The sequence below is a fragment of the Tyto alba genome, unplaced genomic scaffold (genome assembly GCF_018691265.1).
Source record: "Tyto alba isolate M040663 unplaced genomic scaffold, T.alba_DEE_v4.0 Super-Scaffold_5, whole genome shotgun sequence".
Lineage (NCBI taxonomy): Eukaryota > Metazoa > Chordata > Aves > Strigiformes > Tytonidae > Tyto > Tyto alba.
The window spans coordinates 9,153,044-9,178,103 of record NW_024881326.1 but is presented as its reverse complement, the minus strand read 5'-3'; the positions used below and the strand labels follow the sequence as shown (position 1 = coordinate 9,178,103).

The window sequence follows — 25,060 nt, the reverse complement described above, 5'->3', positions numbered from 1 at the left end:
GTCTTCCTCGCATCAGAAGCCGTTTATTTCCTACAAGCAAAGAGACACCCTCAGATTAGTCTTCAGAAACGTGTCCCTGGCCACGACGAACTCGTCCGTCTGCCGGAGCAGCTGCCCGCAACACCGGGACGCCGCGCTAACGGGAGCTGCGCGCCTCCTCCCCGCGGGGGCGGACTTTCCGGGGGCCCCGCGGTGCAAACGCCGCCCGCCCGCCCGCCGCGCCCCGCGCACAGGCCCCTCCGGGCAACAGCGGCCTCAGCGCCCCGGGGGCGGCCGCTGCACCGGCGGGCCGGCCCCCCCGCCACCGGAGAGCGCTGCCCCCACGGGGCGGGGGGGAAGCGCTTTGGTTAGCGGGGCCGCGCGGCGCGGCCCGGCCCGGCCCGGCCCCGCAGGCCGCGCTCGGGAGCCGGAAGCGGTTTCGCAGCCCGCTCCTCAGCGGGCGGCCCGGGGCCGGAGGGACGCAACCGTCCCGTGCCCCGGCGCGGAGGCCCCGGAGCCGCCTCCTACCTGGCGCCGCCAGCTCCACGCCCTCCCCGCGGGGCCGGCCGGCCGCGCTGCCGTCCCGCTCGGTGCCGCGGGGGGAAGGCGGGTGGCGGGGCGGTTCTGCCGCCGCTTGTGGGCGGGGCCGTCTCTGCGCGGCCGGGGTAGCGAGGCCGGCACCTGCCCACCTGTGGTTTTCGCCTTTTTTTTTTTCCTTTCCTCTCCTTCTGTTGGTTATCCCGCGAAAAGGGCGGTGGTCTCGCCCCCCCCAGCTTCCCGCCGGGCAGTGAGGGTGGTGGGAGCGTGGCGCCCGGGGCGTGTTTTGGTGGCTGCTGAGGGGAGGAGGGAGCTGGGGTGTCCCCGGGGTGCGCCGCCGGAGCGGCCGGTGCAGCGACCGCCAGTGGGTCTTGGCGCTGGTAAGGAGCGGTCTGACGGTGCTCGCCATCCAAGTCCCCTGAAAGTAAAACGGCAGCAGAAGCTCTGTGGTGGGCGGCCCCTCCCCGCGGCACTGGCGCCGGAGCTGGAGGGGTGTGCAAAGGGCCTCCTGCCTCTGGAAGTAACTAAAAGCCGTTTAGCACTTAAAAACTCAGTGGTCTCTTACCTCCCTTACATTTCTTTGGCCAATAGCTCATTTTGGACAGAATTTCCCCAAGTGGAGAACGTGGTAAGTAATAGAAGAATTTTGCTTTCGCTAAAAGTAATTAAAAATTACTTCTTAGGCTAAAGTTATTACTAGTACAATGATCCAAATTTTAAGAAAAGACTTTACTACTGGGAAAAGGGGGGAATTGATCTGAGGAAACACCAACCCAACAGCCCCCCCTCTTGGGATGCTCACCAGATGGTCCATATCAAAGGGCGGTAACTCCTTTGCAATGGATTGAGAAAGAACAGAATGGGCCATCTCTGGTATCCCTTGTCCTTGAGATAAGAGAGGAATTGAAACCACTGAGCCATAAAAGACAAAGGAGCTGCAAATTGGCCCAGGCTTGAAGGACAAGGTGTAGTGACCACAGGACTGAAGAAAGAAGATTGTAGAAGAAGCCAGGAGGCGTGCCGAAGGTGTTGAAACCGGCAGCTGGGTGGATAAAAGGGGGTTTGAAACTTAAACAATTTGGTGAGCCTGGACGGAGCTGCGACTCCTCGGCCACCCCAGCGCTGCATTTGCTCTCTTACCTTAATAAAGATTCATTAATCCATATTTGGATGTGATTGGCCTTAATCTACCTATAACAGAGAATCTCATTTGTACATTTCAAATAGCAACAGTATACATTTTGAATCAGTGTTTTGGCTTACTTGAAATGTAGGTTTTGCATCAATGCCTTGCCATTCTAATGCAAGTGTTTTGAACAGAACAGCTATTTCACAACAGAGGTGTTACCTGTGCTAGTCTCCTTGTGATCCCTGGTAGGCCATCCCTGGAACCGTACGTGAAGGCCTAGTGAACACAATAAATGAAGATTTATTGAATGAAGAGACCTCACAGTAAAGGAAGATTTGTAAAAGAAGGTGTTTCAAATAGATGTATGGTCCCCCTGTATTTGTTCAGTTTTAAGGGGATAAGCAATATATATTTTATCTTGGTGCACACATGTTTCAACAGAGTTAATTTCTAACATAAACAAATAAAGTGACCTTATTAAGGCAGACCCTAATGCTGAATAGCAAGGGACTGTGAAAATGGCTACTGATGCAGCAAGTCAAACAGCTGAGATCCTGCCTGAATTCCTGCAGGTGTAAAAGATAAAAAATGCAGATGCATCTGTATCCAAACAGAAGTCAAAGGAGAGTCATCTTTCCTGTAGAGCCACATCTATCGGTTGAGGGTTATAAATATGAGAAGTATTTGGGGAGTTTTTCTATGCATGTACCATCTTAAAGAAAGGAAGCAGGGAGGAGAGAAAGGAGGAGAGAACATTCACAAAAAAAGGAATGAGTTTGCAGTAGAAGTAAGGAGAGATAGGCAAGAGGAAGAAAAGTGGGAGAGATGGAAAAGACAAATTAGTAATATTTACAAAGGGTAAATATTACAGCCATCACCAACATAAAATCCTGATTTTGAATACTGGTTTTAGTGATTTAGAATTTATCCTCTGCTCTATTGAACCACACTTTTCAATCATGAGGAATCTCAAAATTACGTTAACAATTGCAGGAACTTAGGTGGAAAGAGAAAAATAGTTTGCCAGAATTCCACTGACAAAGAGATGGGCTGTATCTTTACTTAACAAAGGCAGAAGAACTTCAGAAGGTAAGCTTAAGGAGGTTGTTTTGTGGTGGGTTTTGTTTGTTTGTTTGTTTTGGTTTTGTTTTGTTTTTTTTATGTTCAGGTCTATGACTTTGTGAATAACAGGTATTTATCAGTAAAACCTTGCCTGTAACCTTAGTACTATGTAAGTGCACTGGACAGCATGGTTAGATGATTCTTTTCTGATGATAAGCACTTCAGATAGCTTTTATGATAGCTGTTTTTGGTGTACACTTCAAATATGCCTTCAGTGTATGTTGTGTATTCTGAAGTATTTTATGGCTGATAGACTTCAACTGTTGAAACCTACTTTTTTCTTATCGCCACTTTCTGAAATTCCTACTGCTCTCATTGTCCTTTTTTTTCCCCAGGATATTTCCAATATCTTGTTCAAAATGTTCCAAATGGCGTCATTCCTGCCATAATAACAAGAGTAATTAACAGATGACGTGAATTTAAGGTCACTGCGCTTTTTACAGAGTTATTATTTTATATGGTCTTTGGCTTTAAGCTCTTTCCATCTTACTAGATGCGCATGGTTAGCTGAAGAACCTGTTGAATCTGTTTAGTTGCAAGTTTGTAATGAGTTTTCGTGCTTTTTTTGGTATTTGCTTTTGGTAATTTTCCACTGCATAATTACAGTTTATGTGAGGGTTACTTATTTTGGGGAAAATATAGGCCAAAATTTTTTTATGTCGTGTAAGTAAGTGTTAGGTTTGTTCTAGGATCATATAACTTGTAGCAGGATTTGTATCATGTGTTTCATCCCATAAATAAAATACAGTTTTCTTGGTTTAAGCAAAAATCTCCAAGGTACTTAAAATCTCAAGTCTGACAGTTCTAAATAAAATGTAAATAGCACAAGACCTGTGTGCTACTACCAACAGTGAATAAATATTATGTTGAAAATTTTCTGCCAGAAAGCTAGCTAGCTTGGTTTGTAGAAACCTTGTCTGATGTATTGTGACATTCACTGAAAGTCTTAAAAACAATTTATAGTGGCACCTAAATTTTGTGTGTGTGATGAGTGGTAAAGTGACTTTAGTAGGTTCCCGCAGGATATAAGATAATGATTTGAAGTGTACAGTAGTGAGTATGAAAAAGAAAATTAATTCTGATTTTTGCAGATGATCATCTTGTGCTTGACATCTTACACGAATGTAACTGTTTTTTTGGTCACTGTGGCTTTCACATGCTAACACCAATCCCAAATTATCTAATCTTGGCACAGTACCTCACATGATGATGATCTCAATAGCAGAAAATTCTAAAAGTTTTGTCTATACTTCTGTAAAGTATACTTCATGTTAGTGTCTCTAATTTAACTTTCAGCTGTCCCTAATTTTAGTTTTAATAGAATAAAGACTGCATAATTCCAATTACAGAATGTGCTACTGATTTCTGTGGAGCTAAAACAATGCCTAGTACATCATTTATAAGGACTCAGGTCTGATCTCATCTAGAAAGGCAAGCGTTGCCGTGTTTCTTGTCAAATTCTCCTAGTACCTGATTTTGCATGATTCAGTACGCAGCAATAGGTGCTGGGATATCTTGGGTCAAAATCAGGTCAAGGTACTCAATCAGATACAGCTCATTTCAGAAGTGGGTAAAGATTTGGTGCAGTATGTTCCAGGATATTGGAGGTCAAAACTGAAATTTCAGCTGTTAATAATCCATGAAATACAATACAAGACAATTATTTGAGTGGTCACTATTTAATAGAAAACATTCGTGAGAAGCTGGGATACGTTGACATACGAACATCCATTGCATTTCCCTGCATTTTTAGAACCTCAGACAATGTGAAGTGTGATGCTGTGACTCTCTATCCTTTTGGCAGCAATTTCACCTTAAGGACTTCTATCAACCTTCTACAGTTTGCCACCTTTCCCTTAATTTTACTCTGTCTCTCATTCGAATATTCTAATTCACAAAAACTCAGTGCATGATGGAAAACCAGCTTCATATTACTCTTATACCCAAATAAAGAACTTCTAAGTTTTGGATGAACTAAAATACTTGCATTTTACCTTGCTGTTACGTATTTCCTTGTATATATTGTGAGAAATTACTGTCATAAGTGTTTTAGTAAATATATCTCCAGTTTCTTTAGATGATTCTCTTATTTCCAGATTTGTTGCAACACTGTGTTTCCTGAACAATTTTCTGAAAATGTGAATCTTTTTTTTTTTTTTTTTTTTTTTTTTTACACATACCTCACACATGCCCCACAAGTAGAGTACATTTCTAGTTTGTAACACATCACTGATGTTACTATCCTTGTCAAAAGTTTTGGCATTATAAATAATCAGTAGTCATAGTTCATTGGTTACTTATAGTAGAGTTTTCCTGTGTCTGAGAAATATTTTAATGAGGTTTCTCAGTGTGTATAGCTCGGTGGTAAAAATGCAGCTGTATATCAGAGTGCTATTCAAGAATGAAATGCATACATGCTAAATTTTCTCTTATGCAAGTTTCAGTATGTTTTCATAACAGATGTGTATATGACAGGTCTTATGTAAGAACATATGCACTGTTCATTTTTTAAATAAACAACATGAAAATATAAGGTAGAGTGTGAGCATTAGCTTCCAGTATTTGTTTGCAGTCAATCATACTGCTTTTCGTAATGGTATATCATAGTAACTGTATAGTGGTATGTAATAGCTAATATGCTGGAAGTTTTTCTGATTTAATGTATATAGCTTCATGTCTATATCACAGTTTCTGTACAGAAGAAAATTTGCTGGAAAACTTTGCCCTTAGTTTACCAGTATTAATGAAGGTAATGACATTTGAAAATCAAGCGTGTTGCTGTGATAAGTCTTGCTTTCTCAATTTACAATTAGCTCCATAAATCAAATTAAAAAGCATTATTTATTTTCTACAGAACAAATACACTTACTGGACAAAGAGTTCAAGGAAACTTTCTGGCACATTGCCAGAAATTACAAATAAATCTGCTGTTCTTTGACTGTGCTAGGTGTTCTTTTCTGTTTGCTTTCTTCTGTTCAAGCAGTTGAGTGCCTTCTAACTTCAAGTGCTTGAATACAGACAGAATAAATGGCTTCTGAAAATATCTGCATGCACATCTTTTTAGAAGGTGCTTTGGGTGATACAGAAACATGGAAGCTGGACAAAGATGAATTGTGAGAGAGATATTTAAGAAGGATCCATTTTGTTGGGTCAGACAAATTAACATTTAAAACAGCTTCTAGTCACATAGTTGCAGCCTCGGTGGGAACTTCAAAAACTCTTTTCAGATCTTCCTTTGTTTATGGGAGACACTAACTTTTTTGGAGTATATACATAGAAATTTTTGGCAAAGGGACATGTGTTTAGTCATATTCCTACTGAAGATGCCCCTGAAGCTGTGAATATAGCCTACATAGCTTTGCAGGGTATGCAGTGGAAGGGCGAGCCAGCAGTTCACAGGTAGTGAGGCAGTCCAGGTGTGATACAAAGTAGCAACAGTGATCTTATTAACATGGGAGTTGAACTCCTAAATTTCCATCGGAGATTAGTTTTTTCAGCCATTTCATTGCAAATTACTGGGCTTTTTAACTGGGTGATAATTTATTTTAGAAAGAAAATAGAACATACGTAATACCTGGGTGAGTCTCTGTTTACTTAGAATATTATTTTGGTGATATTCATGTTGCATTCTAGTCTCTGACATTATGGTATCCATAGTCCTCAAAAGTTGCCACAAGTGCCTGGGTTTCATACTTGTCTGGAACAAGAAGGGGAAATATTGTTATTCGCTCCAGAATATTACATTATGATTAAAAAAGTTTTCCAAACACTGACGTTACGATTTGGAGCTCTTATGTAAGTGCAGTCCAAAGATTTCTGGTAGGCAAATGTCTTTGCTTACTGCAGCTATGCCTATTTTTCTGTGTTATTTAAAGCAGCTAAATATGCATATAAGGTGCCACTATGTGCACTATTTTTTGAATGAAGGGTGGTTCTCAGTAGTATACAATGTGCTAGATACCCTAAACCCCCTACTCCACCCCAACATGGACAGTGTCCTGCCTTGTCTCTTTTACATCAGGTCTTGCTGCTGAATTTTCCATGTATTTGAACTGGGCAGCAGGCATGTGAGCGTGAGACAGGCCAGGTCTGCTGGTGAGTTTTATCTGCTTAATGATTTATTTCTAAACTGTAAGGCTGCTAATATTCAGAGACCATCCTGGTCCTTCTGCTTTTCTGAAGGTTAAAAGAAGGTTGTAACTATAGGCTGAACACCAAGCTAGCTGATTTAGAAACATCTTGTGTAGCTTTCCACAGCAATCTTTTTTTGATTGAGATACGTGGCTTCATGCTGAGGTAATCTGCAGGGGAAGGAGAGCTTGTAGTGATGAGCTCTCCTTCCCCTGCTGATTATTATGTCCAATCCACAGGCAACTCTGAATGCAGTATGTGGCTGCATAAAACATTTTTAAAGATAAAGACTGATCAATACTTTTGTACGGCTGTGGGTTCGTGACCAGGGTTCATGCCCTCTAAAATGCTGAGAACATTTTTCTTAATGAGTCTGCGCTCCTGCTATAAAGGAGGTAGGTATCCTTACTTCATCTGATTGATGCTGTCCATCCAGCTTTATAACTATTTCCATTTTAATGTTTTCAGATGCAAGGTGTTGCTGGAAGTTTTGAAAGATCATTTAAAGCTATTTCTAATATGTGGAAAATTCATGCTACCTGTGGCAACTAAAATATGAATTACTTCTTTTGTTTCCTTAGTAACATCTACCTTATATAACATGTACAGTGCTTACGAATTCTTCAACAATTTCTACTGTGTTTGGCTAAGTACCTTTTGATCCTGTCTCATCAGGAGACACTTAAAGAAAGAGGAGAAAATGAATTGCCTCACCATTTTGAGTTAATCACAAAAGATATTCCTGGCAAGAACTACAAGAATCCATGTGCAGAAACAAATGTATTTTGAAACTAGTCCTGTATGTTCTTTTGTCACTAAAGCATTACTTTTTGGCTACTGATAAAACACTATTAAAAATGGAAAATGTAGTTCTTCTTTCTGAATTCAAACTAGTGAACTAACTGGCAAAAACTATCTTCCCTGAAAGAAGTGCCTTCACATCAGAGGTCAATCCGGTTCTGTTTCTTCTTGGCTTTTTTGGTTGTGGGTTTTGGGTTGTTTTTGTTTTTTTTTTTTTTGGTGGGAGTTTTTTTTAATTGGTTGGTTTGGTTTTGTTTTGGAATATTGGTGTCAATATAGGCTGTGTTAGAGAAGGCACCAATAAATGGTTTGTTACACTACTGGGTAGAACGTTATTAAAGAATTCTAGGAAACATGTTGCTTCTAGCTGATACAGGTTGATTTTCTATTCTTGCTGTCTAAAAATATTAGAGATAAAATGGAAACTTATAAAACATATGTGTGTATAGATGCCTGTATAGACCTGATGTGCATGTTTATCATCATGATGATTAGAAAAATGTATAAAAGCCAAATCTAGAACAGATTGGTTTGCTGTGCTATGGTTAAAACTGTGTTTAGCATTCTACATAAGATTTAAAAATAGATGGTTAACTTCTGACTTGCTCTTTCTAGTAAGCGTGTGTGTGTGTTACTTTAGTGAGTTTTGTGTGTTTCAGTGCAGTAATAACCATTTTATATGTGGTTGCTTTTTTATATATATGTTTTTTCCTACATATATATAATTCGAATATTTAGGTTGTATTTTAAAGTACATCATCTCATCCTTTCTCTGCATTTTCTTTTGTTTTCAGGAATTTCTCATATATAATGGACTTACATGCTCTCTTAAATTTCAGGTGTCTTGATCTCCACTTCTCTATTGTACCCATTAGGAAACACAGAATGTTTTCATCATGCATGACTACTTAGATGAAGTGTTACTTTTTCTTAGGCATACTTTTAAAGATAAAGCAGTATCCGATCAGTTAATTCTAGTGTTAGTCTAAATGCATACTAGAGTGGTCCATATTTTATTTTAATCACTAATCAAGATGTCAAATGAACCTAATTTCTAATACATCAGCAAGCAGAAATTAAAATAAAATATAAGCTGATTTTGTCCAAAATCTGAAAATATCTTAATTATCAAAGTGGTTTTGAACTGAAGGTTTATATCCCCTTCGTTGTAAACAATCATATGTTAGTGAAAAGCATGTATGTGTGTTCTGGGAAATACTATATTTCAAAGATGCCCTACATAACTCTGTGGGTTTTTTAAACTGGAAAATGTTTCTAACTTAAGAGCTTCAGTTAGTCTTTTCAGATAATAATTCTCTGATCTTTGAAATTCCTACCCATGTAGGGCTGCCCATAAACTTTGGGAGGAATCTTGCCAAGTCTGTTTCATTGTTCTACTTTGTTCAAGCTAGACACAAACTTCATTTTTTTAAAAAAAGTATCATTTAGGGTTAGTTCTCCTAGTGGGAAGGAGAACACACAGAAAGCTTTCATTAACACTTTTAATGAGAAGTATTGCTTTTTTGTATAGCCTCATAACCTAAGTGTCTTCAGTGTAATTTCAAATATCTCTGTTATACAGATGAATGTATCATGTAAATTCATGTAAATGAATGAATCTGGATGTTATCTTCCAGTATTCAATGTATTTCCCCCCACCCCCCCCCAGTAGATCTGGGACTGTTAAACTTTCTGTTTTCAGTCTGATTAGTTTGGCTTTTATTTCTCTAATCACTCTAAGTGTTGCAGGTAGTGATTTTCTTTTTTTTTTTTTTTTTAATACCAGGAAGGTCTTTCCTCAGGGGACAGCTGCTTCTACAGTTACTCTGTTGGGATCACAGCTTCCCAAATTTAGGGGTACTTAGTAATACCTAGTGTAAATGCAAATGATGTTCTGTATTGCAGTGATTAGCACGGAGTTAGAAAAGTCCTTTGACAGATTCTTCGCTCATCTTGGAAATGGCTTTATCACGCAAAGAGTTAACTAATGTTTTTTTCTTTTTCTAGCTGGAAATCTTGTGTTCAGTCAATATTCTACAGTTCATATTTATTGCACTCAGACTAGATGAGATCATCAGATGGCCATGGCTTGTATGTAACAAGTTCTGTTCTTATCCTTGGTTAAATGCTGAATTTCATAAAGATATTTATTATAGGGAACAGTTAATGTATGATCAGAGTCCACAATCACTTTTTTGCTTGCTTAACAAGCCTTCACGGAAGGTCTGGCATTTCATTCAGTGGTCATGGGAAACAAAGTCTCTTCTTTGGTCATTTCATCCTTTGGGGGAGAGTTGAACTACATTGAGTTAAGTTTAAATTGTTTCAGCTTGATGGGGCGTACAAAGCTGAGGAACGCCAAAGAGCTGATACTGCTCATAATGGTGCATATGATTTGTGAAACTTTTCTGCCAGAGATTATATTAGATTTCTTTTCCTTGTTTAGACTTAATATGTAGACTTGCTTTATTTAAAAACCCCACACCTGAAAGAAATCAAACTGATAAGAATGTATCACTGTCAAGGGGGAGGAAAGCAGTTAATTTCTCTTTCTTTCAGGTTGTTTGTGTTCCACTGTGGATCTTGATGTCCTTTCTGTGTCTAGTAGTGCTCTATTACATTGTATGGTCTGTTCTCTTCTTGCGCTCTATGGATGTGATTGCTGAGCAGAGGAGGACACACATAACAATGGCTGTCAGCTGGATGACAATTGTAGTTCCACTGCTCACATTTGAGGTAGGAAAAGGCGTGACGAGTGTTAGGCATCTTGTTCTTTTTTCAGTGAGTGATGAAGTTGCTCTGTCTCTTTGAACTTACTAAAATGAGAACACTGCTTTTTGTTTTGGAATAAGACATTAGCAGCAGATATGAAAGAAAAACAAGAATCCTGTGTTTCTTTAAAGTTTTTTGAGTAAAATATGCATCACATTGGAACTGTAACTACGTGTTTCTGTGGAGACCATTTTTCTTCACAGTTATGTGAAGCTGAAGGTCTGAGATCAGCCTCTGTTTTCAGCAGCTTGAAAGTGGGTATTGCAATTAAACTGACACTGTATAATTTTTTTGCCATTTAGATCTTACTAGTACACAGACTGGATGGGCATAATTCTTTTTCTTTTATACCCATATTTGTTCCTCTCTGGCTTTCACTGATAACTTTAATGGCAACAACATTCGGACAAAAAGGAGGAAATCACTGTAAGTATTTAAAAATCATGGAAATAGATTGAAACTCAAGGCTTAAATGTAATTTATTAAGACTGTATTTTCAAAAAGGGCTTTTTTGTATATATTCTCTCATGGAAGAATTCAGATGTGTCTGTTACTATTGTTTTCAAGTCATTTTAGTAAGTTTTCAGTGTTTGTAGTGCCTCTTGCTTTTTTTTCTTACTCCTGTAAGAGCATGACTTCTGCTTGGGCTCAGCTTGAAATCTCAATGGGATTTTAATTGTAACTTAGCCTTTTACCCTTTCTTATTTCCATGGGTTTCATTCTCACGGGACATGACTGGATCTTTCCACTCTGGGTTCTGAAAATTAATTAGCATTTGTCCTAGTAGGCTGAACTAGTAGTCTCTTTCCTCTTTGGCCAAATAGTGTTCTCTGCTGTTTTGTTGTAACCTCAGTTGCCTGAGTGGCCACTGTAGATTTACCAGGATTTTGTCCCCATTATCACTAGTACTGCCCAAAGGAGCATTTGCACTTTCAGCCATCTCATGTTACTGAACCAGTTCAGATGAGTAGCTCTTCCCATCCGTGTTGCAGCTCATGTTCCTTGTTGACAAGGCAGTAAAATTCATTAGGATTTTTCAGAGTTGAATGAACCAGCTGTGATGTTTGTTATATAAACTCATTTCAGTTTTGGTCAGATTGTGAAGTACACTGAGAATTTCTTTCTTGGGTCATGACGAAGCTTATCTCTATATATTTAGTTTACTTTTATATTGTTATTGCATGGAAAATTTACTGGTGGTATTTATTTTTTTAAATGCATGCCCTTGATAATTTATGGCCAGGTTAGTCTTTGGGAAAGCCAAGTGTGTCCATTTTATCTTTTGTAGGGTTAATCAATACTTATGTAAATTTTTTAAAAAAGACAGTTCACCAAAGTGAACCTCAGAGCAAAATACAAGACAAACACACAGTGTGTACTGTTTTCTAATCTAGCACAGGTAGCACCAAGGATGAGGTACTCCTGGCATCGCATGATATTTGGCTAACAACAAAAGTATTTTGGGAATACTGAATACATACATTTACTAATCTGTGTGTGCTTATGCCATCACATTCTCTCTGGTATTGTAACTTATATGGATCAAACAGAAGTTGGCGTGAATGACTTCCCATGTGGCACTGATTGCTTTGATTTGAGATGCAAAGTCTTTTGTGTTATTTCTCTGTGTACTGATGTGACTTGGCAGTGCTTGACAAGTGAAGTGAAATGGATTCTTGCTGTGGTAGTATAACTGTAATTTATACATATGGATATACACATACAGACACGCACGTGCAGACATGCAGAGCCATGTAATGCATGTATATGTTCTGTATGTGTATCTGTATATGATCTGAACTGTAATGTTGTTGTATGATGGGTATAAATAACATACGGAGAAGCAGCACTAACAAATTTTATATTGTTCATATGCAGACAATTAAGAGAACTTAAGATTGCATAGTCTGCCTACTTAATTAATTCTGTTCTGCAGTAATGTGAAGTGATTTTTTTTTTTTTTTTTTTTTTTTAGGGTGGTTTGGAATTCGCAAAGACTTTTGCCAGTTTCTGCTTGAAATTTTCCCATTCTTACGAGAATATGGCAATATTTCTTATGATCTTCATCATGAAGATAATGAGGAAACAGAAGAAACACCACTGCCTGAACCACCAAAAATTGCACCAATGTTTCGAAAAAAGACTGGAGTGGTCATTACACAGAGTCCTGGAAAATACGTGATTCCACCTCCCAAATTAAACATTGATATGCCAGATTAAGATGACAGTAGCATATTAAACTTGAACTGGGACTACTTTACCATCATCCAGACCCGTGCATCAGCTGGGGAGCCCCGTCACAGCGAAGGGTCGCAGAGCCTTTCCCGGCAATTGGGAAGTCCTATGCAGTGCGTCCACTCGTAGGTGAGGTCTCCGTCTTTGCTGTGAGAGGGTCCAGCTTTTATACAGTTTAACAAACAAGTCTAAACAAAACGCACAGGAGATATCTGGTAGATTGATATGCCTCACTCAGGCATGTCCGGATCTGGCCAGGATCCGGGCATGTCTGAGGAGTTTCTGTTTTTCTTTACATTTGGGATTTATAGTTACTTCCTATTGTTTAATTATAGTTCCCAAGGATTGTTCCCAGGGTTACATTTTCATGATGATAAGATACTGGTTGCTTCAGTCTGCTGATAAGATGCTGATTGCTGGTCGGGGAATTCACTCAGAAGTCAACTTTGGTTTGAGGCCTATTGTTTGGGCCCCTTTTTGTTTCAATCGGTCCTTTGACTTATGAGTGAAGATCACGACCCTTTTGGAAGAGCCCAATATGTTCGCTCTATCCGTTTGATACGATACCATACATAACAATTATATAAAGTAATAATAATAATGATAACTAACAATATTACAAGAGGATGTATTAAGAAATTCAACACTTGGGTTGCAGAGGATGAATATCCAGTAAAGATGTCCCACCAGTGGTGTGCAGTCTCCTTTTCCATCTGGCTAGCTAGCGACATTAGCTGATTCTTTGTGATTACAGTCTGTATCACAGAGTCTGACAGAGTTTTATTTCGTCGTTCTAGGTGTCGTCGCAAATGTTCTGATTGTTCCATGATGGTTTTCAGTGGAGTCAGGGATAAGCTGATTCCATTAAGTCCTAAGCTTTGGGGATGCCAGTACATGTTTAGTCGTTCTTCATGCGTTGAATAAAAAGTATACATCTGTCCGTGCCAGATGAGATAGAATACATTTCTGAGGCATCCCGAAAATGGAGCACTTAGATTATACATTTCTATAATATTTTTATCATTTGTTACTATACAAACATGCTTAGCACTAATTTCTACAAACATATCAAAGCTTTTGGGCAAAATTGTCCATTTACACAGATTCACTGAATGTTCCAATAAACATGGTTCATATAACCGCGAGCTTTGTCCACACAATAAACCATTTGCTGTGGACGTACACAAATCTAATTTATGGGTTCGATTCCTAGAGTCTATATAGTCTCCCTCCAAGTGGGGCAGCCAATATTCTGGTTCAAAGGGTGTTTTTTCCCCAAAAATTACAGGCAGTACTAGAAATTTACACATAACTTCAGGTTGGCTAATATTGTAGTGGCTTATTTGACGAGCACAGAATAAATCTGTGCACTGCACTGTCTGTGGCGATAATTTGACCCAATGGGTTTGAGGAATCCATTTCTTAAATATGTTTCTCCATAACAGCTCATTATTAGCCATTAAGTACTAGATATAGTGACATTTGAATTATCTGTAGGACAGGTTACAAAAAGACGTCCACGATCTCTCCATCGTGATGCTGGTCCTGAAGGCCACCAGTATGTACATGTTTCGTTATACTGAGTACTGAAAGTAAGATTGGCTATGATACAGGCAGAATTGGCTTTGCATCGGACATCATCCTGTTGTCTTGTCTTGGTTGCATTTTTCCATTGCCACCTAAGCGGTGTCTCTCGTGGACCTTCCAGTGGCCATCCTGGTGTGAAAGCCTTTCCCAAATGGACCATGATGATACACAGGCAAATCCATCTTAGCAGGATCTAAAAGATAGAATCTTAAGACTTCTAGTTATTCTCGCAGATAACATTTAGTCGCAGGAACATATTCCCATTTTTCCTGTCCAGGTTTCATGATTAAAACAGTATTGTCTTTTCCTGTGGCTATTACTTCAGCTGGTTCAGGAGGTCCGCTTGAACTCTGGACCCATACTTTAGCTCCGTTATTGAAATTAGTTGATCCAAACCCTTTATCTCCATGAACACTGGTGACTTGAGGTGGATCCCCTTTTTTTCACAATTGCTTTCAAAACTGGCAATATCAATAATTGTGCGAGTTTTGGGTAATACTTCCCGATGCCCACAATGCCACTGAATTCCTAGGAATTTTACCGTTTGGGATGGTTCTTGAATCTTGTTAGGATTAATTTCCCAACCTTTCTGTCTCATATGATCTACCACCTGTTCAAGTATTTGTTGTACTTCCTTCTCATCATTTCCCTGAATTAGGATATCATCAAAGTAATGCACTATTTGCATATGAGGAGGCAATTTTATCTTATCCAGATGCTCAGCCACTGTCCGATGGCAAATGGTTGGACTATGCAGCCATCCCTGAGGCAATCTGGTAAAGGTATACTGTCTTCCTTGCCAGGTGAAGGCAAATTGGTCCCAATGCTCCTCTGCAATTGGGATAGTGAAAAAGGCGTTAGCTAAATCTATTACAGCATACCAAGTCCCTGAATGCTTTTGAACCTTTTCTATTAAAGTAATAGTATCTGGTACAGCTGCTGCAAGCGGTGGGGTGTGTTTATTTAATTCCCTAAAATCTACTGTCATTCTCCATGACCCATCACTTTTCTTGACAGGCCATACCGGATTGTTCCAAGCTGTGGTAACTGGTTTCGACACTCCTGCATCTAATAAATCTTTAATTGTCTGTGATATCTCCTCATGCCCTCCTGGAATTCTATATTGTTTCATAGTCACTAATTCAGTAGCAGCAGGAATCTGTATAGGAGGCATTTTTACTTTTCCTACTAAAATTGTTCTAATACTGATATGATTTTTCACCCCAAACTGGTACTGACCGTCTGGGAGATTCAAAGTTAGTCCCTTCAGAATGTCTATTCCGATTATGTATTCAGGAATGGGGACAATCATGACTGAATACAGTCGTTTTGGGAGGTTTCCTATTTTCTTTTCGATTTGAGTTTGTACAGCTTCAATTTGTTTCCCTCCCAGACCTGTAATGATTACAGGTTGTCCTTTAAATTTCTTTGGATTACCATATATCAAGGAGGCCTCCGCTCCTGTGTCAATTAAGGCTTTTACTGTTTGTGAGGACCGGTTTTTCCAAAATATTTGGAGCTCCGCATGGGGCCGTTGGTCCTTCCGTGCCCATTGCACTGGAGCTCGGCCATAATTTCATTCCTGTTTACTACGCTGGACAATTTCCCTAGTCTCCTTCCAGGGGTATAAATCAGAATACAGCTCCCAATCCCCCCTTTCCCCGGAACAACTGATCTGCCCACGGAGGGCCCACCGTGTGCAGATAGGAAGTCCCGTTGAGGCTCAGGAGGAGGTGCTGTAGGCTGAGTTACCCCTGGCTTCTTAGTTTCAGAACTCTGCACTCTCCTGCTAGGCTTATTCAGCCCTCTTTGTTTGTATATTTGCCACAGCTCGTTAGTTGGAACACCATCAATCTTTTCATGAGATAGGCCATCCTTCAGTAAAGCTGTAAACATTTCTTTGCGAGAGACTCTGTTCTCATTTCCTTTAGGGCTGTCCCGAGTATCTCGGTTTCCTGCGCCTCCTCGGGGGCCCCATTCTCCAAGATCACCTAGTTGCTGTATTTTTTCAATTATTTCATCAATGGGATTTCCGGTCTCATTAATTAAGAGAGTCATTATTACATTTTTATATGCTGGTGGGGCAGTTTTAATCAATCGGTTTCTATGAGTGACAGACAAGGCAGTTTGCATCATTCTGTCAGGGTCTCCTATAAAGACTGCCAATTTCATCCCTTCCTCCTTCATCCGCTGTATACAATCTCGCAAAGTATACCAGGGACGTTCCCCACCTGGCCAATCATTCTCTGTGGGGTATTTATTATTACATCCCCGGGCAGCCAAGGTTAACAAATTTGTATCCTGAGGATTATTTCGGAATGCATCTTGCACAAAGGAGTCAAAACTCAAAACTAAAAACTTCCTAGAGTCCTCTGGATCTAGGGTTACCCCTGCTGCTCCCTGATCGTGCAAACGCACCATCCAAGAGAGCAGGGGTTCCCCTGGTCTCTGCTTAAATCTTTCAATTATATCATTTATTTCATGCTGAGTATAATCTTCAATCACATCCTTCCTTACTTGTTGCCCGTTAGTATCCAATTCTATTTTCCATCTCCACACTGGTTTTACATCCACAGGTTCATCTGAGGAACCAGCCTCATCAGAACCTGTAGAATCCCAAATATCTCCATCCCATCTGTCAGGATCCCACTGTACCCCTGCTTCTGCAATCACAGCATGCACTTTCCTATGGTTTACGCGTCCCCTTCTTTTCTTATACTTATACTGTGCAACTCTTACTGCAGCTCTTTCAGCTACAGTCTGATAAGTATCCAACTTATCGGCAAGCAACTTGTTTTGACACTGTAACATTACAATTTGATTCTGCAAATCACACATCTGTCGCTCCATGTGGGAGCGCTCTAACAACAGTTTTTCTTTCTGTTGGTGCTGTTTCCGATATGCTGTTAACAAAACCCATCCCCGTCTTCCCGAACACACAATTTCTTTTCCTTTTTCAATAGATAATTTTTGGATACATTTTAATACATCCAGTGGTTCAGCTTCTTTTATCCGACTTTCCCACTGTTCACATGGTCCTCCGACCTTAGCCCACTCAAGAGCCAGTGAACTATAAGGAAGGTCTTCCCATCCAGGAATTTCAGATGGAGCTGATTCATTACGTTTAGATTTAAAAAATGACATTTTGTTCTGATCCTGTCCGTGACGCCAAATTTGTTTTGCCAATTGACGGGGTTAACACAAAGGACACAGACACCAAGCTAAAGAAATAGGCTTATTTTACTTTAGTAGAAATAGAAATTTTACTATAGTAGAAATAGCAGAAAGAATAAGCAAGGTAATGCACCTAGACATTACTATTTAAAGCTAGCTATAGTGATTAAGAAAGATACATCACCAATTGCCCTCATACTTTACCATCATCCAGACCCGTGCATCAGCTGGGGAGCCCCGTCACAGCGAAGGGTCGCAGAGCCTTTCCCGGCAATTGGGAAGTCCTACGCAGTGCGTCCACTCGTAGGTGAGGTCTCCGTCTTTGCTGTGAGAGGGTCCAGCTTTTATACAGTTTAACAAACAAGTCTAAACAAAACGCACAGGAGATATCTGGTAGATTGATATGCCTCACTCAGGCATGTCCGGATCTGGCCAGGATCCGGGCATGTCTGAGGAGTTTCTGTTTTTCTTTACATTTGGGATTTATAGTTACTTCCTATTGTTTAATTATAGTTCCCAAGGATTGTTCCCAGGGTTACATTTTCATGATGATAAGATACTGGTTGCTTCAGTCTGCTGATAAGATGCTGATTGCTGGTCGGGGAATTCACTCAGAAGTCAACTTTGGTTTGAGGCCTATTGTTTGGGCCCCTTTTTGTTTCAATATGCCAGATTAAGATGACAGTAGCATATTAAACTTGAACTGGGAATCAACAGACAAATGTATTTCATCTCATGCCTTGTCCCAATTACTTTAAAATAGGTATGGCTGAATCAGTGGCTTGGATTACACAAATTGGAGATCTTGAAGATAATCTGAGAGCTTTTCCCATAGATATGTGGTGGTCTTTCCTAACAGGTTGGCTACACATTTGCCTGTATAGTATTTATATGAACATTTTAGCAGTGTAATATATTGTTTAAAAGTCTTGTCCTGTACAGTATAAGTATTATCTAAAAGTATTTTTTTAAAAATCCTGTATGAAATGCCTGTGCTATTCCAGGTGTCTTTTAGGTCCTAAATATACACTTGATTTCCATGTCTGTTTTAAATCCTTTTTTGGGGATGCCTTAGTATACTATCTCTTACTACTTTTTCCTGTTCAGCCACAATCATTGTCTTAACCACAGAGGCACAGGAGTGTTGCATTTCTCAGGCAAGACTGGAAAGCTTTTGGTGGGGGGAAATAGAATGTACAGCGACTTACATGATGTTTTTGAGTTAGCTATGTAAATTTTCATGTAAGTATTTGAACATTTGCACTGGCTTGGAAATTAAGTGTTGCTTTTGTAGCTTTTCCAGTTTCATGTTTTAATTCTTGAGCAGCATGTACACCATTCTCCCATTAGACTGGCTATTTAATAAGCTGTTCCCTCTTGCATTGCGTGTGCAGTCTATGCCAGAAACACTAGTTGTAGGTTTTACAGCTGTTGGTTAGCTGGTATAAACATCATAGCTTGGTCTTCATTACCAACTTTGTAAGACTGTTGGTGTAAATGATTAAACTTTACAAGATAGGAACTCATTGGTGTTGGTATAGCATTTTCTTGTTTGAAGAAAAACCTCCTTTGGCAGATTCTGGGACTTTCATGTGCTTTGGAGAAATTTAGCTGAAAGCTATACTCCAGTAGTTTGTAACAGCATGTCAGATATTCCCACATCCTTGCAGCTGTTCTTTGTGCTTAGGTGAACCCACACTAAGTAGCTTAAATTCCATGGATCATGTTTCCTTAGTGTCAGCATACATTAAGAGCAAAGAGTCTATGGACACTTTTGCGTGTGTGAAACATGCACATCTGAAAAACTTAAGAGATGTGGTGCTTTCCTTCCTAACACTGCAGACCCCTCTATTCTTTCCTGTGGACCAGCTACTGGCTGGAACTCAGCACAGCAGCCCTATAATTACACTTAAAATTTCATTGCAGTTTTATTACTTGGCTTTTGAGTCTAAAAAAAAAATCTGTAAATGAAAAGCAGCAAGTACTATTGCCCCTGCTGTTTGATGTTGCTGGGAAACAGACACTGCTCTCTGATGTCACAGCAGCACAGCACGGGTGTCCTAGCAATGTCTAAGAATTCTCCCTTGGGACACTCAGTCAGTTGGTCACTGTCTTTCAGCTGGCTGTCTGGCAGGGTAGTCTAGCTGCTGGGGTTCAGCTGAAAAATATACTCGAACTGAGAAAAAAGAATTTAAAATGGAGCTTTCCTCATTGGAAACTTCATGTGATTCTGTTCCGGACAAGGAATTTGATTCGTCAGGCTTAACTGCTTCTGTCCATCCAGCGTGTGACAAAAGAGCAGCCAGTGATGCTGCCTCTGGCCCTCCAAGTGAAGAAGGGTCTTCACAAACTTTGACTCCGCAACCCTGCTCAAAAAGAGAGTGTCTGAACTCATCGGAGGAGAGCTCTAGCAAAGGCGATGTCTCTGCATGCTTCAGCTTTCTGAAGAAGCTCTGGGATGTTGTTGAAAGCGATCGGTTTGAGTCCATTTGGTGGGGTGACAACGGGCAGTGTGTTGTGATTCATGAAGAATTGTTTGAAGAGGAAGTACTAGCAAGGAGAGGACATCTGAGAATTTTTGGAAGTGAGAACATGAGAAGCTTCACTGATTGCCTCCAGCTGCATGGATTCACCAGAAAGCTGGGGGATTTTCCAAAATTGGGCTTGCACAGTGACTTGACAGCGGAAGAGGCAGCTAGGGAGGTATGTTGGATCCTCTATGTGCAAACTAACTCTCAGAATATTCTAGTGGGACAGGTTGCTGTTCCAATTAAGTAAGCCTTTACTACCTAGGAGATGAGAATGGTAGCAAATGTTCTGATGGTCACTTGTTTCTCAGCTTGTGTCCAGGAGTTTTTGAGGTAGCGCTTCTGAGTAGTAGAAATGCTGATAAAATACGTGCTGGTTCTTTCCAATTGCTTTGAACACATACAATGAAAACACAGTCCCTTCCTATCAGGACTTTTTTTTTTTTTTTTTTGATATTTGCTATGTCTTGCTGTACCAGATGTGCAGTTTGTTGGGTTTTTTTGCTGAAGGCCAAGAAGGTATGTGTCAGCATCATATGATTACCTACCTGTTCATTCCACACTGAAGTTACTGAAAAATAATGGTATTTGGGTTTCTAAATCCATTTGTATGCTTTTGAAAATCCTACACATCTCTGCTACCAAGCCGCAGAAACACAAAGCTGGTTACTACTTAGCAGGATTGTATAGCACTATTTTATTCTTTGAGTCTGAACTTCAGGTTTAGACCACCCCTGATAGTCTCTTTTTAACAGCCACATTTCTCTTTTGCAGTTCAAATTCTTAGCTCTAGTATCTTTGTGTTTTCCAGTCTCAAGGTGGTGGCAACTCTTTTCCTTTGCGTTTTTCAGTTTCACTTCTACTACAACCCAAATTTTAGAAGATACTTTCCATATTCGCTAAGGGAGTATAAGCAACGCTTTGACCCAAACAGTCAAACAGCGGCAGGAGTTTCACCAGACACAGATTATTTGCATGCACGCTGCCGGAAGAGAAAACCAGATGTTGAGGTTGTGTGGGAAACCACTTCCGAGGAGGAGAGCGGTCCGTTGGCAGCAGCTCCGAGGGAGAACACGTGCACCCCTGCGCCCAGGAAGACGGCACGCGCCAAGGGCCGCGCCAAGGGCCGCGCCAAGGCAGCTGCCCGCGCCAAGGCAGCTGCCCGAGCCAGACGTGCCTCTACATCTGCCCACACCTCTGCCCTGGCCCAGGCCGACCCTGCGGAGCAGTAGGCAGGGAGCAACTCCATCCTCTGGCCCCAGCACAGCAGCCCCGGCCCGGCCGGCACGCCGGGGGCTGCTGCCGCCTCACCAGGCCCCGCCGTGCCGGCCAGGCCCAACAGCCACTTTCCGCCAGGGCCGGCACCTCCCGCCTCTCCAGCCGTGCTGGCGGCAGCCCCTGCCCTGTCCAGGCCGAGGCCACCTCTGGGCCAACCCCCCCCCCACCCCTGCTGCCCCCCTGCACGTGTGGTCCCAACAGCGGCCCTGCAGGCAATGGGCTCGCCCTGGGACACGTTCCTAGGGAATAGAGTCTCTCTTATGTGTTCCAATAAACTGTTTCAATAAAAGCCTATGCCCGTTGTCCTGTCCTGTTTTTACAGCTGTGCCTATGCCTGGTCTTGGGCCTTACTCCACAAAGTTGAAAATATTTTAATTGTGAAGCAGGATGTGAATTACAAAAAACACTTGAAGTACCCAAATTAATGACTTATTTGTCACTCTTCACACTTGTCTTTGAAAATCTAATACTGAATTAAAAATTACTAATACTTTTCATCTTAAAAGAGAAATGTTAGAGTACTTCCTTTAATTTTGTACAAGCACCTTTTTTCTTGTAAAGGCCTTCCTACACAGGCTCTCAAGTCAGAGCTGCAGCCTGCTCCGCCCATCAGAGGCGCATGTACTATACCTGGGCTGTAAATGAGGTAAAGCTCCCAGAAAGGACTAGATTTTTATTTACAGACACAGGCTCTGTGGAAAAACCTCATCCAGCCAATCTTAGCTAATTTCTTGCTCAGTAATCCCACAACCGTAAGGAGAGGAGTAGGCTGTGAGACAAATGTTTTCTTGATGATGGCAGCCGGCTTTCAAGCACCATTTTGCTGAAAGGTCCTCCAAACTCCTCCTCCTTCATATAATGGGAAATGCACACAGATAGTATCGTATTTAGACACGTTTTAAATTGGCACACAATGCATCAACCATGTATTTAAAATAAGGGCATTTATAGTTATGTGTATGGGGAGAATGTAGTAAACCAATTAATAATTTCCAGTAATGGTCACAAAAATTGCTCTTCCGAGGCAAAATAAACAAGATGTAGTTTTTCAAATGTATTGGCTCTTTCAAATGGTTAGCTCTGGAAGGGAATCCAACTCACTGGTATTCAAGATGCTGACTTGTGAATTATAAGTTTGCATTTAGGTAGGAAAAAGAATAGCGAGGGGCAACACCTACGCTTCCGAAGGGATCAGTTCTTCAGGGATGTCCACCTGCCACACACCTCTTCTCCCTCTGGCGGGAATCGGTTCCAGGAGCCACCTTGGATTTGAAACAAGAGTCAAGTATTTCTGTTCTAGATTACTGAGGACAGCTCTGTTCTCCAGCTCCAGAATCTTTTCAGGAGGCAAGTTTTCTGGATATAGTGATGTCTCTCCAATGTCAATCAATCCTGCGTTATAAAATCAAAATATAAAATTAGATAGCTGTTTGATCTCCCAGAGAAAAGTTTTCCAAAAGTCAGCCTCCCAGAAGACATACAAGAGAGCTAATTTGTTACCAGAAGAGCACAGTATGAAGCCTGCACACTTCAAACCAGTGTCATTCACTGCAGAAGACAGCCTCTGTGACTGAACTGAGGTTGGTGAAGAACAGGTCAAGCATGCAGTTACAATACTGACAACTCAGTGATCTAGGATTCTGCTAAAAGAAGCCTGCATCTACGGAAATGCAGGTGCTACCAAAACTCCTGAGCTACACTTGGCCTTGAAACAGCTTCATTAAAAATAAAATTCTCTGTTCCTATCAGTACGCTATTGCATTAACATTTTAAAATCATTAAACTATATGAAAATTCCTGATGTCATAAAAGGGAATTTCTATATTGCTTAAAGAATAGAAACATTAAAAAAAAAACCTCAGAGCAGCTTTGATACTTACACCACAATTTAGTGTGCAATTTATGCCAAGGTTACAAGTCTGCATATTACGTAGTACCTAACAATTTTCCATTGGAACAGAAAAATTATTTCAGTATACGTGACAGAAATAATTTGTTGTGTAGGAATAGCTAAAGGTATTCAAATGAGAATGCAAAACAGATGCCATAACAAAAGATACCTACAAGAACGCAAAATGAGTGCTGGATAAAAACTTTGTAAGTATACAGTGCATCAACATCCATTGTATTTCACCATAATATAAGCAAAGGAACACCACTCCATCCTAGCATAGAACCAAGCTACTTCACTGCCCAAGTAACAACAGCAATGGGACATTTGTAGAATAGAAACAGGATTTATTTACGTAATATTCTAATATGATATGCAAAGCACTGCAACGTCATGACTTCGTTTGATGAGTATTGTAAAATGTTTTCAGCAAGAGTTCCTAAGCTCATAATGCAGTAAGTGTGGAATTGACATTTATTATCAGGAAATAAAATAATATGCAACCAATGTTATGCTATCTTAATGTCTGATGAGTTAGCACGAATCAATTTTATTTCTTGTAGAGACTTTCAGGTTGCAGTCTGAAGAGTTTAGCGAAGTGAGTGTATTTTAAAAACTGAAACCTGACTAAAATTCAATATTCTAAAGGTCAAAGATACTTCAAATTTCCAACACAATAAAAAAGAATAAATTTTATTTACATCTTTCCTCATGGGCCTCAGTTTACAGTGATAAGGAATCGAAATAGCCGCCCCAGTCACAACTCAGGCACCACCAATTCTCTAAAGTAAGCGTTAAAGCAATGTGATAACAAGCATAACCATGTAAAGCACGTGTATTAGACTGAACGTCAATGGATTGAAAACTTGTTTGGAAAATATAATCCAAGGTTCCTTACCTGCAATAACTCCTCTGCCAAATTTTTCCCCTTTATCCAACAAACCTTGCACTTCTTCTCGTGTCATACCAAACCTATCCAAAAGAATTGCTTTCCATGTTTCATCTTCCCAGTCCTTAATAGCTATATGAATAGCAATAGTACAGTTCTTGTACTTTGCTAGCAAAGGACGCCAGCGGGTCTCTACTGTCTTGACTTTGTTTAAAATTAATCCTGCATAGGGCTGTCGGAAGGAAAGGCAACCAAATTTCATCGTCTTCCTCGCATCAGAAGCCGTTTATTTCCTACAAGCAAAGAGACACCCTCAGATTAGTCTTCAGAAACGTGTCCCTGGCCACGACGAACTCGTCCGTCTGCCGGAGCAGCTGCCCGCAACACCGGGACGCCGCGCTAACGGGAGCTGCGCGCCTCCTCCCCGCGGGGGCGGACTTTCCGGGGGCCCCGCGGTGCAAACGCCGCCCGCCCGCCCGCCGCGCCCCGCGCACAGGCCCCTCCGGGCAACAGCGGCCTCAGCGCCCCGGGGGCGGCCGCTGCACCGGCGGGCCGGCCCCCCCGCCACCGGAGAGCGCTGCCCCCACGGGGCGGGGGGGAAGCGCTTTGGTTAGCGGGGCCGCGCGGCGCGGCCCGGCCCGGCCCGGCCCGGCCCCGCAGGCCGCGCTCGGGAGCCGGAAGCGGTTTCGCAGCCCGCTCCTCAGCGGGCGGCCCGGGGCCGGAGGGACGCAACCGTCCCGTGCCCCGGCGCGGAGGCCCCGGAGCCGCCTCCTACCTGGCGCCGCCAGCTCCACGCCCTCCCCGCGGTTCGCGTTTTGAACTGAAGGTTTATATCCCCTTCATTGTAAATAAGCTCTATAAAATACCTTGTATCCTATCACAAAACCACAGCTCAACATACAGCTGGGCTCTTAAATAAGAGATTTTTTTTTCTATTTCAAAGTTTAATATGCATTCTTAATTTCTCATAGTTAGGTGAGCTAGGCCAAGTTTTAAGAATTTTGTTC

The 25,060-nt window shown here is 41.2% G+C and overlaps 4 protein-coding genes across 6 annotated transcripts in view; 3 read left to right on the top strand and 1 right to left on the bottom strand.

The window, feature by feature from the left end:
* TMEM185A (transmembrane protein 185A) overlaps positions 1-18,993 on the top strand; it is a 35,575-nt gene extending 16,582 nt beyond the window's left edge. Inside the window, exon 8 of the mRNA XM_042807458.1 lies at positions 18,189-18,993. The gene's annotated coding sequence lies outside the window, so the exon portion shown is untranslated. The remainder of the gene's footprint in view (positions 1-18,188) is intronic.
* On the bottom strand, positions 3-24,866 carry LOC104355841 (EOLA-like protein). Of its 3 annotated transcripts, XM_042807465.1 has the most exons (5): positions 24,829-24,866; positions 24,063-24,346; positions 22,452-22,665; positions 1,865-1,921; positions 3-30 (listed from the first exon to the last, which is right to left on the bottom strand). In XM_042807465.1, exons 2-4 carry the CDS (start codon positions 24,313-24,315, stop codon positions 1,870-1,872), a joined length of 519 nt encoding a protein of 172 aa, XP_042663399.1. In that variant the 5' UTR covers positions 24,316-24,346; positions 24,829-24,866; the 3' UTR covers positions 3-30; positions 1,865-1,869. The 3 variants fall into 3 exon arrangements, with proteins under 3 accessions (XP_042663399.1, XP_042663397.1, XP_042663400.1); XM_042807463.1 differs by lacking the exon at positions 24,829-24,866 and having other exon boundaries at positions 24,063-24,660; XM_042807466.1 differs by lacking the exons at positions 3-30; positions 1,865-1,921; positions 24,829-24,866 and adding an exon at positions 4,431-6,464 and having other exon boundaries at positions 24,063-24,657.
* On the top strand, positions 9,368-18,993 carry LOC122154848 (transmembrane protein 185A-like). The gene is made up of 5 exons (XM_042807462.1): positions 9,368-9,790; positions 10,259-10,435; positions 10,774-10,897; positions 12,447-12,686; positions 18,140-18,993. Exons 2-5 carry the CDS (start codon positions 10,286-10,288, stop codon positions 18,142-18,144), a joined length of 519 nt encoding a protein of 172 aa, XP_042663396.1. The 5' UTR covers positions 9,368-9,790; positions 10,259-10,285; the 3' UTR covers positions 18,145-18,993.
* LOC122154847 (heat shock transcription factor, Y-linked-like) lies at positions 19,550-21,567 on the top strand. The gene is made up of 2 exons (XM_042807461.1): positions 19,550-20,170; positions 20,847-21,567. Exons 1-2 carry the CDS (start codon positions 19,664-19,666, stop codon positions 21,225-21,227), a joined length of 888 nt encoding a protein of 295 aa, XP_042663395.1. The 5' UTR covers positions 19,550-19,663; the 3' UTR covers positions 21,228-21,567.
* Positions 24,867-25,060: the final 194 nt, after the last annotated feature.